This window comes from Aquarana catesbeiana, linkage group LG03, assembly GCF_042186555.1.
Source record: "Aquarana catesbeiana isolate 2022-GZ linkage group LG03, ASM4218655v1, whole genome shotgun sequence".
NCBI classification, from domain to species: domain Eukaryota; kingdom Metazoa; phylum Chordata; class Amphibia; order Anura; family Ranidae; genus Aquarana; species Aquarana catesbeiana.
The window spans coordinates 664,667,220-664,686,795 of NC_133326.1; the positions used below are offsets into that span (position 1 = coordinate 664,667,220).

Genomic DNA, 19,576 nt, shown 5'->3' on the forward strand with positions numbered 1-19,576 from the left:
TAGTGCGGTGCGTCCTCCTCACAGTGTTCAGCTAAACCTAAAAGTTATTTTTTTGCGAGCTCTGCACAGTGTTCATCTAAAGTTACAAGTTAGTGTAGTGCGTCCTGCTCACAGTGTTCAGCTAAAACTACAAGTTAGTGTAGTGAGACCTCTGCACAGTGTTCATCTAAAGCTACAAGTTAGTGCAGTGCGTCCTGCTCACAGTGTTCAGCTAAAACTACAAGTTAGTGTGGTGCGTCCTCCTCACAGTGTTCAGCTAAACCTACAAGTTATTTTTTTGCGAACTCTGCACAGTGTTCATCTAAAGCTACAAGTTAGGGTAGTGCGTCCTGCTCACAGTGTTCAGCTAAAACTACAAGTTAGTGTGGTGCGTCCTCCTCACAGTGTTCAGCTAAACCTACAAGTTATTTTTTTGCGAGCTCTGCACAGTGTTCAGCTAAAGCTACCTGTAGGAGGTTGGTGGTGTTTTCCTGATCCTATCACTACCGCAGGCAGCTAAATAAGCTGCAAGTTATTTTTTGGCGAGCTCTGCACAGTGTTCAGCTAAAGCTACCTGTAGAAGGTTGGTGGTGTTCTCATACTACAGGCAGGCAGTTGATTTTGCTAGCTGCAGTATCAGTACATATATATATATATATATATATATATATATATGTATATATATATATCCCAGCTTAGTGCAGCTACAGGCCATTAGTATGTCTGGAAGGCCAAGAAGGAAAGGCAGACAGTCACAAGCCAATAAAAGAGGGCAAGCAGACTCTGTGTCTAGTGCTGGTCGTGGAGACGGTGCATCCTCATCAGTACATGGCCGTGGGACACGCTTGGCCTTTTTTTCGGCAGCTGGCCGTGTTGAGCCGCAACGTGCGGAGGACTTGGTCGAGTGGATGACCAAGCCGTCCTCATCCTCCTCATCCTCTCTCACCCATGCTCAGGGTACTTTTTCTGGCAAAGCAGCGGCCTCTTCCCTTGGCTCAATGTCATCAGTGACTCCTTCCCTAGCCCCACCATGTCCTCCTGAGGAGTCCCTCGAACTGTTTGACCACAGTGTTGGGTGCATGCTCCGGGAGGATGCCCAGTGTTTGGAAGGCTCAGATGATGATACTGAGCTCGATGAAGGCAATAACATGAGCACGGACAGAGGGGGTGCCCAAGAAGTACAGCAATCTGGCAGTCATGCTCCCCCTGCTGCAGCATACTGCCAGGTTTGCTCCAGTGATGAGGAGGGAGGGGATGATGAGGTCACTGACTCAACGTGGGTGCCTGATAGGAGAGAGGAGGAGGAGGAGGAGGAGGAGGAGGCGGCACATCACCAACGAGGCAGGATGCCCTCCAGGGGCCAGCCTAAGGGCAGCAAACTGACTGCATCACACCCCAAAGCTCCACATGTGCAGGGAGCTGCAGTCTCTGCGCGTTATTCAAAAAGTTCTTTGGTGTGGGCCTTTTTTGAGACGAGTGCATCAGATCGCACCGCTGCTATTTGCAACATATGTCTCAAGCGTATCTCGCGTGGCCAAAACATCTCCCGCTTGGGTACCACATGCTTGACCAGACATATGTTGACCTGCCATACAGTTCGTTGGCAAGTGTATCTAAAAGACCCTCACCAAAGAACAAAGAGGACCTCTCCTTGCTCCTCATCAGCTGAGATCTCCAACCCCACTATACCTTCAGTCCTCTCTGAGACCTGCACTGAGAGGAATGAAGGTGTAGAATTAGGTGTGTCACAGCCAAGTACTTGTGGGCAATCTGCTTTCGATACACCGACGTCAAATTGTACCAGGCAAATTTCCCTGCCCCAGCTGCTGCACCGCCGAAAGAAGTTTGCTCCCAGCCATCCACATGCCCAGCGGTTGAATGCTAGCTTGGCAAAATTGCTAGCACTTCAACTGCTGCCTTTTCAGTTGGTAGACTCTGCCCCCTTCCGTGAGTTTGTGGAATGTGCGGTTCCTCAGTGACAGGTACCCAAAAGCCACTTTTTCTCACGGAAGGCGATTCCGGCTCTCTACCGGCATGTGGAAGGCAATGTCCATGCCTCGCTGGACAGGGCAGTCAGCGGTAAGGTGCATATTACCGCTGACTCATGGTCCAGCAGGCATGGACAGGGACGTTACCTAAGTTTCACGGCGCATTGGGTGACTCTGCTGGCAGCTGGGAAGGATGCAGGACAAGGTGCAGTAGTGTTGGAGGTTGTTCCGCCACCACACCTCCAAAATGCCACTACTAATGATTGTGACACACCTCTCTCCTCCACCCCCTCCTCTTCTTCCTCCATGGCCTCTTCCTGTGCTTTGTCCTCGGAACCAGCGGTGCTCCGTAGCCGTTCAAGGGGCTACGCAAGTACGCAGGCCAAAAGATGCCATGCGGTGCTTGAGCTGGTGTGCTTGGGGGACAGGAGCCACACTGGGGCAGAGGTTCTGTCAGCTCTGCAGGGGCAGGTTCAGAGGTGGTTGACGCCACGCCAACTTAAGGCAGGAATGGTGGTTTGCGACAATTGCACCAACCTCCTCTCTGCCCTCCGACAGAGACAAATGACCCATGTGCCCTGTTTGTGCAGCGGTTCTTGAGCAGGTACCTGGGCTTACAAGATGTCCTGAGGCAGGCCAGGAAAGTCTGTGTGCATTTCTGCCGGTCATATAATGCCAGTGCTCGGCTGGCGGACCTCCAAAAGGAGTTTAACCTGCCCAAGAACCGCCTAATCTGTGACATGCCCACCAGGTGGAACTCAACGTTGGCCATGCTGCAGCGGCTGCACACGCAGCAGAGGGCCATCAATGAGTACCTGTGCGACTATGGCACCAGGACAGGGTCAGGGGAGCTTGTTTTTTTTCCCCACGCCAGTGGGCCATGATCAGGGATGCATGCACTGTCCTGTCACCATTTGAGGAGGCCACGAGGATGGTGAGCAGTGACAGTGCATGCATCAGTGACACTGTCCCCCTTGTCCACCTGTTGGAGCACACGCTGCATGGAATAATGGACAGGGCACTTGAGGCAGAACAGAGGCAGGAAGAGGAGGACTTCCTTAGCTCTCAAGGCCCCCTTTATCCAGACAGTGTTCCTGCGTGCCCGCCGATCACACAGGAAGAGGACGAGGAGGAGGAGGAGGAAGATTGTGTCAGTATGGAGGTGGAGCCTGACACTCAGCATCAGCAGCAGTCTTTAAGGGATCAGTCCCAAGAAACACATGGACTTGTACGTGGCTGGGAGGAGGTGGCTGCAGACCATGTCGTCCTTAGTGACCCAGAGGACTCCGGACCGAATGCCTCAGCAAACCTACGCTGCATGGCCTCCCTGATCCTGCAAAGCCTGCGTAAGGATCCTCGTATTCGTGGTATCAAGGAGAAGGACCAATACTGGCTGGCAACCCTCTTTGATCCATGTTACAAGGGTAAGGTTGCGGACCTTATCTTGCCATCGCAGAGGGAGCAGAGGATGAAACATCTTCGGGAGGCCTTGCAGAAAGGTCTGTGCAACGCGTTCCCAGAGACTGGGAGGTTACAAACTCCTGTTTCTGGACAACGTTTTGCTGAGGCTTCGGTCAGTCAAAGAAGGAGCGGTGGAGAAGGTGGCCGTCTGACCGATGCGTTCAGACAATTTTTTGGTCCGCAGCCCCAAGGTATGATCGGTTCCAGCAACCATCGCCAGCGTCTGTTTTACATGGTGCAGGAATACCTAGGGGCAAGATCTGACTTGGACACCTTTCCCACCGAAAATCCTCTGGGTTACTGGGTCTTGAGGATGGATCACTGGCCAGAGCTTGCACAGTATGCCATTGAGCTACTGGCCTGTCCTGCATCCAGCGTTCTTTCGGAACGCACATTCAGTGCTGCTGGAGGCTTTGTAACCGATCACAGGGTGCTTCTGTCCACCGACTCGGTCGATCGACTGACCTTCATAAAAATGAATCAGTCTTGGATCACCACCAGCTACCAAGCACCTGATGCTGATGTAACAGAATATTTTTTTTTGAAATCTTAGATCCCTTCAAAGACTGCCTATGCTGATGCTGAATGACTATCCCTGAGTAATTATCCTCTTCCTGATAGCTTGAAAGAACATTTTTGGTTCTGGGCGTCACCACCAGTGCCTAAGGCCTAATTTTTCAGCCCCTGTTCAACAGGGGCATGTAATTACAATTCTTGATCTAATATTTCACAGCAGGGCCCATTTCTGCACCCACCAAGAGCGAGTGAGGACTTACAGTGTTGTGGCACCAGCACCACCACCACCACCAAAGGCCCAATTTTTCTGCCCTTGTTCAACAGGGACATGTAATTACAATTCTTGATCTAATATTTCACAGCAGGGCCCTGTTAGGGCTTACAGTGTTGTGGCCACAACAACACCTAAGGCCCAAATTTCTGCTGAGTATATAGGGCAGGCCCCCACTTTCAAACATCTAACTTACAAACGACTCCTACTTGCAAACGGAAGGAGACAACAGGAAGTGAAATGAAATCTACCCCTAGGAAAGGAAATTCTCTCCTGTAAGAGTTAATATGGGAAAAACATTTCTCCTTTCCACTGATGCTTTCCAATCCTTGTTCCACAAAAAAACCCAAATTTTCAAAAAACATTTGTCATTGGGACAAAAAGTGAGGTGAAATCTTCTGAAGAGGAGGACAGACAGCAAAACAAGTGTCACAGGGGTGATAACCCTTCCCTATGTTTTCCAAAAAACTTAAAAAAGATTTTTTGGCTAGAGCTAAACACGTTAAAAATGTACCCGTTCAAAATTACAAACAGATTCTACTTAACAACAAACCTACAGTCCCTGTCTTGTTTGCACCGCCTGTATACTGCTGTTCAGAGTATATAGGTGGCCCCACACCTTTCCTTATTTTAATTTGGGTGCGGGGTTCCCCTTAATATCCATACAAGACCCAAAGGGCCTGGTAATGGACTGGGGGGGTACCCATGCCATTTGTCTCACTGATTTTCATCCATATTGCCAGGACCCGACATTACATTAAAGCCGCAAGCAGTTTTAAATGACTTGTTTTCCTTTAAAAATGACATTTTGTGCAGGGACTGTTCTAAGCACGGGAAACACGCGCCACTTTACAGGCATACTATAGACACCCCTCAGGTACGATATTTAAAGGAATATTTCACTTTTTTTTTTACTTTAAGCATCATTAAAATCACTGCTCCCGAAAAAAAGGGCCGTTTTTAAAAGTTTTTTTTGCATTGATACATGTCCCCTGGGGCAGGACCCGGGTCCCCAAACCCTTTTTAGGACAAAACAATGCAAATTAGCCTTTAAAATGAGCACTTTTGATTTCGAACGTTTGAGTCCCATAGACGTCAATGGGGTTCTAATGTTCGTGCGAATTTTCGGTCCGTTCGCAGGTTCTGGTGCGAACCGAACCGGGGGGGTGTTCGGCTCATCCCTACAGCCAATCAGCTTCTAACTTAAGCTTGTTCAATTAAAGTGGTTGTAAACCCTGTACAACCACGCAACGGCACATATGTTAGTGTTAGTGTGCTGTCAGCGGCCGCTCCCGCGCACAGGCGCGGGAGTGAGGTCATTGCGGCTCCGGCCAATCACAGCGGCGGAGCCCACGATACCCGGAAGTAACTCCGGGAGCGATGTCGCCGGCCAAAGCGGTGTACGAGGACTACTGCGGGGGCTTCGATCTAAGGTAAGTAATTGATAATGAGCTAGTATGCTCTGCATACTAGCTCATTATGCCTTTGTCTTGCAGGTTTTTTTTTGTTTTGTTTTTTGTTAGTGGGTTTACAACCACTTTAAGCTTTGACAAAAAAAAGAACCTGCAAGCTGATTGGTTTCTATGAAGAGCTGCACCAGATTTGCACTCTCCAGTTTTAGTAAATCAACCCTAGTGTTTCTTCCTATAGGATGTGTATGCTTTTGAATGGGGATGGTGTTTCTTTACATAGGATGTGTATGATTTAGGTTGGGATTAGTGTTTCATCATGTAAGATGTGTGTGTGATTTAAGATGGAATGGTGTACTCTCATGTAAGATGGTTGTATTATATGATGAGACAATGTTTCCTCATGTAGGATGAATGTGATTTAGGATGGGAAGATGTTTCCTCATATACGATGAATGTGATTTAGGATGGGAAGATGTTCCCTCATGTAGGGTGAGTGTGATTTAGGATGGGAAGGTGTTCCCTTATGAAGGATGGGTGTGATTTAGGATGGGAAGATGTTCCCTCATGTAGGATGAGTGTGATTTAGGATGAGAAGGTGTTCCCTTATGAAGGATGGGTGTGATTTAGGATGGGAAGGTGTTCCCTCATGTAGGATGAGTGTGATTTAGGATGGGATGGTGTTCCCTTATGAAGGATGGGTGTGATTTAGGATAGGAAGGTGTTCCCTCATGTAGGATGAGTGTGATTTAGGATGGGATGGTGTTCCCTCATGAAGGAGAGGTATGATTTAGGATGGGAAGATGTTCCCTCATGTAGGATGAGTGTGATTTAGGATGGGAAGGTGTTCCCTCATGTAGGATGGGTGTGCTTTAAGATGGGATGGTGTTGCCTCATCTAGGATGGGTGCGATTTATGATGGGGATGAGGTTTTCCTGATAAAATACCTGTGATATAAGACACAGGTACTAGTGCTAGGTTTTAGCTATAACAGATGAGTGCAGGGGTCTATGTTTCTGCATGTAGGATGGGTGTGATTCAGGATAGGGATGGTGTTTCCTGATGTAGAATGGATGTAATTAAGGATGGCGTTGATGTATCCTCCTGTAGAACAGGTATGAATTAGTATAGGATGGTGTTTCCTCTGATAGAATGTTTGTGATATGGGTTGGTGTCTCCTCATCTAGGATTGGTGTGAATCAGAACAGGGATGGGGTTTCCTCATGTAGGATGGGTGTGATTTATAATGTTTAATAATTTGGAATTGTGTTTCCTCATATAAAATATCTGTAATTTAGGATGGGGATGGTGTTTTATCATGTAGGATGTATGTGACATAGGCAGTGCATTGGGTTTCCTCATGAAGGAAATGTGTGATTTAGGGCAGGGATGGAAATTCCTCATATAGTATGTAAGGTAATTAAGATGGAATTGGGGCTCTTCATGCAGGATGTGTGTTATTTAGGATGGGATGGTCTATTCTCATGTAGGATGGGTATGATTGTGGTTGGAAATGTTTTTTTTTTTCCTTTATGTAGGATGTGCAGAATGTCATTTAGGATGGTGATGATGTTTCCTCATGTAGGATGGGTGTGATATAGGATGGGTGGGGGAATCGTTCCCTCATGTAGCATGGGTATGATTTAGGACGTGGATCATGCTTCCATATGTAGGATGGGTGTAATTTTAATGGAATGGTGATTCTTCATGTAGAAATAGGTGTGATTGAGGATAAAGATGGAGTTTCCCCATGTAGGATGGGGGTGAATTAGGATGGGGATGGTGTTTCCTCATGTAGGATGGATGTGATTTAAGACAGGGATTATGTTTCCTCATGTAGGATAGGTGTGATATAGGACAAGGATGGGGTTTCCTCTTATAGGGTTTATGTGATTTTGAATGTGGATGGTGTTTTCTCATGTAGGGTGAGTGTGATTTAGGATTGGATGGTGTTTATGTACCATATGTGTGATTTAGGAGAAGGATGATGTTACTTCATGAAGGATGCATGTAATACAGTATATGTCAGGTATATGTTTTTCCCATGTAGTATAAGTGAGATTTAGGGTACAGATTATGCTTCCTGATGTAGAATGTGTGCGATTTAGGATGGGGATGGTGTTTCCTTATATAGGATGTGTGAACAAGTATGGTGTTTTTACTGTTGCTATAGAAGGTTGATGGGAGTTTCCTCATGTAGGGTGGCTGTGTTATGGGATAAGTGTGGCGTTTCACTATGAAAGATGCTTTTTACCAATTTAAAACTTTTTTTATAGAGTTTTATGTTCTTTTTTTTTTTTTTTTTTATTTCTATGTTCTTCAACGTTGCATCTGAAGGTATCTGTGTGGCTCCACCACTTGAAATCAAAGTTGTGAAAAGTTTTTTCATTGATCTAAAATTACCATTCTCGGTGGAGCTAAATGAACAGGTGGAAATCTATGCCATTATTTTTAATAATAAGGAACATCATATTAAGGCAAGTAAACCATATGGGTTTCTCACTGAAGTTTTGCCATTTTTGTACACAGTTGCCAATCTTCAAATTACAATTGGGTTGATTTACTAAAGGCAAATAGACTGTGCACTTTTCAAAGTGCTGTTGCACTCTACAAGAGCAGTTGCTCCAAAGCTTAGTAAATGAGGTAAAGCTTCACTTTGCAAAGGATACCCATTCATGTGCAAGGAAAACAGCTTTTTCCTTGCACATGATTGGATGATGGAAGTCAGTGAAGCTTCTGCTCCTTTACTAAGCTCTGGAGCAACTTCACTTGCAAAGTGCACAGTCTATTTGGCTTTAGTAAATCAACCCCAATCCGGCCTAAGAGGAGTTTTAATATTAGGCCCGCTGTATCAAATGACTTATTAAACTACCTTGGGGAAAGGTGTAAATCTAGGTACACTATGCATGTAGTTTAAAGCGGTTGTATACCTTTTTTTTTTAATTTTACCTACAGGTAAGCCTATAATAAGGCTTACCTGTAGGTAAAAAAAATATCTCCTAAACCTGTATGGTTTAGGAGATATTCCCTTCACAATGAGCCGCTGACTGCAGCGGCGCATGCGCACAGGGGATTCTCGGCTGACAGCCTGGAAAACTCCGGAGCTTGCCGGGCAGAAGTCTCCCGCGTGCATGCGCGGGAGTGATGACATCGCGGCTCCGGCCACTCATAGCGCCGGAGCTGCGATACCTGGAAGACACGCCGAGGGGAAATGTCAGCTCCCTCTGCGTGGACAGGGTGAGATGCCGGCGCCTCGTTCTAAGGTAAGTATCTCATAATGAGCTAATATGCGGTGCATACTAGCTCATTATGCCTTTTCCCTTGCAGGTGTAGAAAAAAAAACCCAGCGGGTATACAACCACTTTAAGCTAATTTGAAAAAGCTTTAATAATCACTACAGTGAGCAATGGTCATTCTGAAAAATGTGCTTCACAGGCTACTTATTTATCAGCCTGCCACATGGATGTACTTTGATTTTGTGTGATTTTGTGTGATTTTGTGATTTTCTGACTCATGGTTCGGGGGAAAAACAAAATTGGTAATTTTGATAATATTTTGGCACAAAAAGATGTTTGCTGTATGTAGTTTTAGGTAAGGGTTATTCAGTAGCTTCAGCACTTGTGTAGCCTACAAAAACTGTATGCAAAGAGTAAAAATGAATCCTGGCCAATCGATTCTTCTTCTATTGCATAATGTAATTTACTATAATTAGGACTTTGGCACACCATAAAGTATGAAGCTAAAAATTCTAATAATTTGGCTATTTTTGTTAACCAGGTCCATGTGAAGTGGGTCCACAGTCCAGAATTGTGCAGTGCTTTTAACATGCAGCTGCCATACTCCCAAGAAGTAACAATTCAATCTTTTTCATCTGTAAGACTCCCATTTGTCTTTGTACCAACATCCTTGGGTAGCCATAATGTTGAAATGAGGGCAACTGCTGGACCGTCTGTCTCAGATGGTATCCAGAAGAAGATAAAGGTGGTGGTAAGTAGGAGAGAATATGGAAGAGTCTGGTTGAGCACACGTAACATAAAGCTAACAAATAGCATCCTTCTTTTTAATGATCATTCTTAATATTCAATTAAATAGGCTCATCATCAGAAATCATAGCTTGTTACTACAAAATATTTTGGGCCTTTTACCTTGTTGTTTTGCTAGTTTTTAATTCAAGCTCTGTAAATTCAGCCACAATTTGCTAAATGTATTTGCATGCATGCTCCTCCCTGATGTGAAAAAAATCTGTCAATAATTAAATTGTATTTCTTATTCACAGTTCGCTTAGCGGGAACTTGCATTCCCGTTTGCGATTTTGTGTGGGTGATTTTTCACGCGATTCCGCATGTCGCGCATAGGGCAGTCCATTCACTTTAATGGGCTGTCCTATGTTTGTTTGTTGCTCAAAAGCAGCATTTAGAATTAATGGCACCCAAATGAGCGTTGTGTTTTGCACTGATTCCCACCTGATTTGGCCAAGTGTGAATGGGCCCTCATTAATTCTACCAGTAAAGACTTTTAATATTTAATCTCTCAGGTTAAAGAGCTACTGCAATTGTCTTTATTTAACCAAATGTTGAAAATAATTGTCTGCCTGAAATATGCCATTTTTATTGCTTCAACACATCTCTTTGTCCTAGCAGAAGCACTGTCTCTTTATTCTAGTCTACCACTTACAGTAATCCGATGTGAGAATTCTTAAGCGTATTTCACATCACATTTTCCATCTTCGATACATAAAAATTGTCCTTCTTCACATGATTTCCCCCCACCAGTGCAAAGGACTTCAGGCCGGGTTCACACATGTGGGGCTGCGGGTTCATGCCTGGGGTCCGATGTGTGTCTGTTCACCGGTTAAAGCATACTTAATCCAAATGCACATGTTCCTGCAGCAATGGCTGTGTAAATAGATGGGTGCCGTAGAGACCAACGACTGGAACTGTCAAAAGTCAGACTGAAGAAATGTCACCAGCACACCGAGGATCTCCAGAAAATGGGTCCAAACCTTATTGAAGATCACATAGTTACAGCAGTGTAGCAATGTTTTGGAGCCTCAAAGGACACCTTCATCATCACATGCCTGATGAAGAGGTCCTTTGAGGCTCTGAAACGTTGCTACACTACTGTTCACCAGTTCAGGAGCGATTCAGGTCTTAATTTTTGCCTGAATTCTCACCTGAACCAGACCCAAACACGCACCAGACCCTTTTTCAAACTGGACTGCGGCTGCCCCCTGGACATGTGTGAACCGACTCCATTGAAAGCCGGTCACACTTGTCTGTCATGCGAATTTGATGCAGGGAAACCTGCATCCAATTCCCATATGTGTGAACCCAGCCTCAAGGGGTTACTGGAGGACTGTGCCCCATACTCAACCCAATTCCTCAAGTCAGTCAAGGCCAGGGTTGCCAACTGTCAGTAAATTGACAAACAGTTTGTAAAATTCGTAATTTTTGTATCTGTCCATGGGTGTCCGTTATGGACATGCAGACTGCATGTCCGTAACGGACGTTCATGGACAGATGCAAAAATTATAGATTTTACAAACTGTTCGTAAATTTACTGACAGTTGGCAACCCTGGCCTTGACTGATTTGAGGAATTGGGTTTCATGTGTGGTAACATAAGTCACTAGAAGGCCTGGGCCTCTTGACAACATACAACCACACTCCTCAATTGGGCAGATTGTATAGTCTAGGTCCTGATTTGTATGTTGACACCCACCTAGGTCTTTCCAGGGTCCTGGTTACATGACCCAGGGTTCCTAATCCAATTGAAGGCCCAGTGATTATATCTGTGTCAGAGAAAGTTTCAATTGGAATATCCCAGAAGATAGCTACAACTAGGGTTGTCTTTGGAAATACAAGTACTGGTTTTAGACCTAGTGACTGGACCACCAGGGTTTAGCACAACAGAAAAGCTGCAAAGGGGAAAGCTGCAGAAAGCTGTAAAGGGAACCTAGGCAAGATGGCTACAAAATTACTCTTGGGGTAGACGGGCAACCTATGTCAGCCATATGAAAAAAGTGGAGACGTGCCACATACACACGATCGGAATTTCGGCCCGCAAAAGACTGATGAGAGTTTCTCGTTGGAAAATGCGACCGTGTGTATGCTCCATCGGACTTTTGTTGGCCGAATTCCAGCCAGCAAAAAATTGAGAGCATGTTCTCAATTTTTCATTCGGAAAAAGTTCCTAACCAAAAATGCAAACGTCTGTAGCAATTCCGACTTGCAAAATTACTGCATGCTCGGAAGCTTTGAACTTCATTTTCTCGGCTCGTCGTAGTGCTGTACGTCACCGCGTTCTTGACAGTCGAAAGTTCAGCGAACTTTTGTGTGACCATGTGTATGCAAGGCAATCTTGAGCGGAATCCCGTCGGAAAAGCCATCATATATTTTTCCAACGAGTCCGATCGTGTGTACACGGTATTAGTAGTACCAGCCAATCAGCTGTCAAAAGCTCAACATGAACACCTGAATGAAGCTGGGCAGAAGGTAGAAAGTCAGTGGAGTCAGGCTAGCCAGCAGGTGGACAGTCAGCAGGTCAGGATAGACAACTGGTGGGAAACTGATAGGGTCAAGCAGTAGGACCTCCGAAGCTGAATTGGGGTACAGGACCTCCGAACAGAGATGAATTGCAACAATTTTAGAGAGGCAAGAGGATACAAGATCTTTGGAAAAGGGATGATATAGATGACTTCTGGAGTGGGAACAGGGTTCAAAGTTTTTGGAGGAGAGTGGGGGTGCAAACCTACTGAAACAAAGACAGGGTGCAAGTCTTCTGAAATAACTGGACTTCTGGAGCAAATTCAAGGTGCATGAACAGTGGGGGCAGGGTACAAGACTTCTGGGGAAGAGTTGCAGGATTTCTGGAGCTCTTCAAAGAGCTGAACATATAGAGCAGTTTTAAGTGCACTCAGAAACAGAGATTGGATGCAGGGTCTTTGGAGCAGAGTCAGGTAGTGGAACAGCTTTGAGGATTGGTCTGGGTCCCCACTTGGCTGAATGATCCAAAGGATAAATGGTACTACTTGGGAAGAAATGGGAATGATTTTTTGCCGAGAAGGAAGGTTGGAGTGGTAATAGCTTTAAACATGGATTGCCAGCAATCAGAGCAGAAGCTCAAACAGGAGCAGGTGCAAAATGAAAATCTCTGCACAACTTTAGGAGGGCTCTTTCCACAGTTGCTTCTCACAGTTACTTGTGTTTATTTCAGCCAAAAGGACATTTGGTGCACACTACACAATCAATTGTACTTGAGCCAGCTGTAAAAGGAAAAGGTTTGTATTTCATATATTAAATACAGCTCTTTCAAAAATGTTGATTTCATTTTTGCATTATTGCTGCAGTCTCCAAGGGAGGGGCATTGACAAAAAATCTTTTTATCAGAGTCTTCATGGGATAAATAAAGAGCCAAAAATTAACTTCACCCACTGGTATCTACCCAAAACCAAAATAGCATGACTGACCTTTAAACCATTCTTGTGCTTTGCTCACAAAGGGCAATAAACAGGTCTGCTTTATTCCCACCCCTGAGCAGTATATACTCACCTTCTCTCGCTTTCCTCATCACATTGTTAAGATATTGGATGCAATGGAATGGAGGAGCCTGTGAATGAATCCATTTTACAATGCTGATGCTTGATGCTTGACCCTGTGTTTTCACATGGGCCCGGGGAAAGTCCTCATCACATAACCAACATTTGGTGTGAGCTGAAGCCAATCCAGAGTTGCTATTCTTTTTTCCAGTTGCTGAATGGCATGGCAGCAAAAGAAAGGTTAGTATGTGCAACTAGGGAGGGCAGAATTAAAGTCAACCAGTTGCTTTGCCTTGTATAGAGCCCATGCTGCCTTCATCACACATCTTTCCCCTACTCCCAGTACATTTGGTAGACTTTTTTACTCCCCCTTCAACTGAGAAGTGTGTGGCCAGATGGAGATAAGGGGAGCACTGTACAGCCGCTGCCACCTTTGTCTACTTCATCAGCAATAATCTCTAATCTGACACACAGTTTGATTGGGAATTGTAAAATCACTTCTCTAGTAAGCCAATTGGGATGAATCTTGGAAGCCCAGGGACCAGGTATTGATTAACCAAAGTATATGAGTCAGTTCTGGATAGTTCTTTGGTATGATTTTACCCATGACTACCCTCCATGCCGTGTGTGGGTATATTGGTGTAAAGATATTTTGAAAATTCTAAGATAATGCAATATTAACATGCATGCAGCTTTGAATTTTTATTTCATTGTGTGCTCCATTGTGATTACACAACACATAGCTATTTTGTTTTGTAAGCAGCCAAGACTGAATTGTGGAGTTCTTCTACAGATGGTGTACAGGTTGAAAAAATGACAGCACTGGATTCCGTGGACCACATTGACCATAAAGCAAACATTTACACAACTTTCACAATGCAAGGTAAGCAATGCTTTATGTAGATTCCAATTGTTCAAGTCTATAGTAAATGTGTAAGCACCTTTACAGCTCAATTGAGCTATTAAGAGCAAGTGTGTTGGTTGGTGTATAAGTTCTCCTGATGTCTCAAAACATAATGAGGAGCTTACTTTATGTTGTTTTTGGTTAACGGTTTAGCTATCTTATCTAGTTCAGGAGGAAGTGTGCTTACACACTTCTCTTCACTGTGCCCTTCAGATGTTTCTGTTCCTTGCTGCACAAGGGTGCTCCTCACCCTTTCCAGTCAGTTTCTAGAGGCTGATTGCCAAATTAAATTTCTGTATCCTAGATCAACGTTTCTCAACTCCAGCCCTCAAGGCGCCCCAACAGGTCATGTTTTCAGGATTTCCCTCAGATGAAACAGCTTTGGTAATTACTAAGGCAGTGAAACTGATCAAATCACCTGTTTAAAATAATGGAAAGCCTGAAAACATGAACTGTTGGGGGCACCTTGAGGACTGGAGTTGAGAAACACTGTCCTAGATGTTACATTCGTAACATCTTACAGTCAACATGTCAGAATCTTCTTTGTAAACAAGATATGGTTTTAATGCTTCCATTAGAATAGCCATCTAAGGAACATTCAGTTTTCCTCATGGAATCTCCATAATGAAGTCTAGACTTTTCAATGCAACTTTAAGTCCAAGAGTACTATTTTGGTAGATTCTTTTTGAGCAGTTACTGCCAAAAAAAAACGTTTCTTGATTCATAGGTGAGAATTAAAGGCAGCATTTATGGCCTGTGTATAAAACATGGCCAATAACGTACCAAAAAATCCTGTATCTCTAAAAAAGAATGTATGGGTAAGAATGGGCAAAATGACAGGTTCACTTTCTTGGGCATCCCACTACTCGCTGAAAACTTTGTTATACTCTCAGATGTTCAATTTGTCCACACTCATACTGTGATTAGGGATGAGCTTCGAGTTCGAGTCGAACTCATGTTCGACTCGTACATTGGCTGTTCGCAAGTTCGCCGAACAGCGAACAATTTGGGGTGTTCGCTGCAAATTCGAATGCCGCAGAACACCCTTTAAAAGTCTATGGGAGAAATCAAAAGTGCTAATTTTAAAGGCTAATATGCAAGTTATTGTCATAAAAAGTGTTTGGGGACCCAGGTTCTGCCCCAGGGGACATGGATCAATGCAAAAAAAAGTTTTAAAAACGGCCGTTTTTTCAGGAGCAGTGATTTTAATAATGCTTAAAGTCAAACAATAAAAGTGTAATATCCCTTTAAATTTTGTACCTGGGGGGCGTCTATAGTATGCCTGTAAAGGGGCGCATTTTTCCTGTGTTTAGAACAGTCTGACAGCAAAATGACATTTTGAAGGAAAAAAACTCATTTAAAACTACCCGCGGCTATTGCCGGTCCGACAATACACATAGAAGTTCATTGATAAAAACGGCATGGGAATTCCCCACAGGGACGTCACGGGGAATGCCACAGGGAAGTCCCGTCAAGTCACCGTGCGTCAGAGGGGGGCGGGGTCACCGGGTGGCCCTGCCACCCGTCATTTAAGAACTGTCAGACGAGGAGCGCCGTCACACAGCGGGAGCCTCCCTCCATGCCAGCATGGGTGCGGAGCGGCCCGGAGAAGAAAATGAAGAAGAGAAGAAGAGAAGAAAAGAAGAAAAGAAGAGCGGGAGCCTCCCCCCCATGCCATGGGTGCGGAGCGGCCCGGAGAAGAAAATGAAGAAGAGAAGAAAAGAAGAAGAGAAGAAGAGAACAAGATGAAGAAGAAGAGAAGAGCGGGAGCCTCCCCCCATGCCATGGGTGCGGAGCGGCCCGAGGAGAAGAAGATAGAAGACCTCGCGGAGGAGATGCTGGACGAGAACGCCGGAGGAAGAACCAGAAGAGCCAGAAGAACCAGAAGAACCAGAAGATGAAGGAAGATAGAAGAAAGAAGAAGTATTTAAATAAAGGAATTGTCAAAAACTGTCTCTTGTCATTTTTAACATTTTTGACAGTTTTTTAGTGAAATGGTAGGGGTACTTTTGTACCCCCTTACCATTTCACACAGGGGGGGGCGGGATCTGGGGGTCCCCTTGTTAAAGGGGCTTCCAGATTCCGATAATCCCCCCGCCCGCAGACCCCCACAACCACCGGCCAGGGTTGTGGGGATGAGGCCCTTGTCCTCATCAACATGGGGACAAGGTGTTTTGGGGGGCTACCCCAAAGCACCCTCCCAATGTTGAGGGCATGTGGCCTGGTACGGTTCAGGAGGGGGGGGCCGCACTCTCGTCCCCCCCTCTTTTTCTGCGGCCTGCCAGGTTGCGTGCTCGGATAAGGGTCTGGTATGGATTTTTGGAGGGACCCCACGCCGTTTTTTTTTTTTTTTTGGCGCGGGGTTCCCCTTAAAATCCATACCAGACCTGAAGGGTCTGCTATGGAATTTAGGGGGAACCCCACGTCATTTTTTTTTTTAAATTTTGGCCGGGGTTCCCCTTATTATCCATATCAGACCTGAAGGGCCTGGTATGGAATTTAGGGGGACTCCCACATCATTTTTTTTTTTTAATTTTGGTTCGGGGTTCCCCTTTGGGGAATTCCCATGCCGTTTTTATCAATGAACCACCCGGTGACCCCGCCCCCCTCTGGCGCGCGGTGACTTGACGGGACTTCCCTGTGACGTCAAGGGGCATGCCACAGGGAAGTCCCGTCAAGTCACCGTGCATCAGAGGGGGACGGGGTCACCGGGTGGCCCCGCCCCCCGTTATTTAAGAACTGTCAGACGAGGAGCGCCGTCACACAGCGGGAGCCTCCCTCCATGCCAGCATGGGTGCGGAGCGGCCCGGAGAAGAAAATGAAGAAGAGAAGAAAAGAAGAAGAGAAGAGCGGGAGCCTCCCCCCCATGCCATGGGTGCGGAGCGGCCTGGAGAAGAAAATGAAGAAGAGAAGAAAAGAAGAAGAGAAGAAGAGAAGAAGATGAAGAAGAAGAGAAGAGCGGGAGCCTCCCCCCATGCCATGGGTGCGGAGCGGCCCGAGGAGAAGAAGATAGAAGACGTCGCGGAGGAGATGCTGGACGAGAACGCCGGAGGAAGAACCAGAAGAGCCAGAAGAACCAGAAGATGAAGGAAGATAGAAGAAAGAAGAAGTATTTAAATAAAGGAATTGTCAAAAACTGTCTCTTGTCATTTTTAACATTTTTGACAGTTTTTTAGTGAAATGGTAGGGGTACTTTTGTACCCCCTTACCATTTCACACAGGGGGGGGCGGGATCTGGGGGTCCCCTTGTTAAAGGGGCTTCCAGATTCCGATAATCCCCCCGCCCGCAGACCCCCACAACCACCGGCCAGGGTTGTGGGGATGAGGCCCTTGTCCTCATCAACATGGGGACAAGGTGTTTTGGGGGGCTACCCCAAAGCACCCTCCCAATGTTGAGGGCATGTGGCCTGGTACGGTTCAGGAGGGGGGGGCCACACTCTCATCCCCCCCTCTTTTTCTGCGGCCTGCCAGGTTGCGTGCTCGGATAAGGGTCTGGTATGGATTTTTGGAGGGACTCCACGCCGTTTTTTTTTTTTTTTTTTGGCGCGGGGTTCCCCTTAAAATCCATACCAGACCTGAAGGGTCTGGTATGGAATTTAGGGGGAACCCCACGTCATTTTTTTTTTTTAATTTTGGCCGGGATTCCCCTTAATAACCATATCAGACCTGAAGGGCCTGGTATGGAATTTAGGGGGACTCCCACGTCATTTTTTTTTTTTAAATTTTGGTTCGGGGTTCCCCTTTGGGGAATTCCCATGCCGTTTTTATCAATGAACTTCTATGTGTATTGTCCGCAATTCAATAGCCGTGGGTAGTTTTAAATGAGTTTTTCCTTCAAAATGTCATTTTGCTGTCAGACTGTTCTAAACACAGGAAACATGCGCCCCTTTACAGGCATACTATAGACGCCCCCCAGGTACGAAATTTAAAGGGATATTACACTTTTATTGTTTGACTTTAAGCATTATTAAAATCACTGCTCCTGAAAAAACGGCCGTTTTTAAAACTTTTTTTTGCATTGATCCATGTCCCCTGGGACAGGACCCAGGTCCCCAAACACTTTTTATGACAATAACTTGCATATTAGCCTTTAAAATTAGCACTTTTGATTATTCATGTTCGTGTCCCATAGACTTTAACGGTGTTCGCGTGTTCGAACAAACTTTTTTCCTGTTCGCATGTTCTGGTGCGAACCGAACAGGGGGGTGTTCGGCTCATCCCTAACTGTGATATATCCTGTACTTCCAGGTATGGGGTAGCATGTAACCTTCTTCCTTTCAGATGCAGTGCTCAGGACTAATTGACCAATCACCATGGCTGATCATTGTTACTTGGGGGTAGGAAGAAGGTCATTAGCCTTGTGTAAGCTCTAACACTGAAAGACACAGAGCATATGCAGGGTTTAGAGAGATTCAAGGGAATATGGGGGAAGTAAGTATCTGTGGGAATCGGAAGGGGGGAGAGGGACTATCAAGAGAACCTGTCAATTTGCTCTTTTATAGTCAAGTAAAAATACTCTTTACAATATTATGAAGTGTGCCTACAAAACACATGCAGTAGCTTCTCTTTGAATTGCCAAGATTGAGAAGACTTGAAGGCCAAGCCCTGATAGTATGTTAAATCATTCATAATACGCTGTGTGACATTCTCAAAAACATAAATTGTCAGACATTTTAAAATTAGTGTATGTGGTATATTCAGTATATATGTATTTTACATGTATTTATGTTTTATTAATGATCCAGCTCATCCCTTAATTGAGATGGTGAAGAGAGGTATAGATGGAGCCCACTTGGATCATCTGATCAAAGAGGTGAAAGGAAATGGAGAAAGCAACATGGTGGCTCTGACTGCCCCTGTGATGGCAAGTTTTTATTTGGACACTATACACCAGTGGGGCCAATTACAATTGAACCGCAGGGATGAAGCCATCCAGCATATACAATCTGGTGAGAGTCTGGGTGTTGTAGTGTGAAACAAAATATTGGAATAGTTCCTCAATTTTGTCTACAGATAGGTTTTTCTCTACCCACTGAATTTAAAACCTATTAATCCACAGCAGGCTTTGGCCTATGAAAACCCTAAAGGTCTACTTGTGCCATGGAAGTTTTTATCATTTATATTATTTGCATAGTATAATATGAATGAACAGAATCCAACCTCCCACCAGACATTTAAAAATGTATTTTCTTTGTTTGAAAAATTGTTTTTGAAAGTTTATTAACCAAATTACTAAAATGAAAGCCTATCACACTAGTAGCAAAATTCCAACACAGTTTTGGGGCAGCGGCCAGATCTCTACATTTTTTCACAGGCATCGTTCACAATCATGCGCCTGGCTCTTTGATCATCTCTATCACTAGTAGCATAAACTGCCTGCTACTGTATATTTTATATATGTATTATGCATATATGGATTTGGCTGCTAGAAACACGCTTTTGCCACAAGGGACCAGGTCACTTGCTAGTAGTATAAAAATATCAAAAAATACACTGCGCTGTGTTATAAAAT

At 45.0% G+C, this 19,576-nt stretch overlaps 1 protein-coding gene across 2 annotated transcripts in view; it reads left to right on the plus strand.

Moving 5' to 3' along the window:
- Positions 1–19,576, plus strand: part of LOC141133436 (A.superbus venom factor 1-like) — a 224,820-nt gene that overhangs the window by 99,079 nt on the left and 106,165 nt on the right. For both annotated transcript variants that reach the window (XM_073622823.1, XM_073622824.1), the window contains exons 19-23: positions 7,962–8,101; positions 9,402–9,611; positions 12,839–12,902; positions 13,954–14,043; positions 18,810–19,013. In XM_073622823.1, the coding sequence (XP_073478924.1) occupies positions 7,962–8,101; positions 9,402–9,611; positions 12,839–12,902; positions 13,954–14,043; positions 18,810–19,013 (708 nt within the window). The remainder of the gene's footprint in view (positions 1–7,961; positions 8,102–9,401; positions 9,612–12,838; positions 12,903–13,953; positions 14,044–18,809; positions 19,014–19,576) is intronic.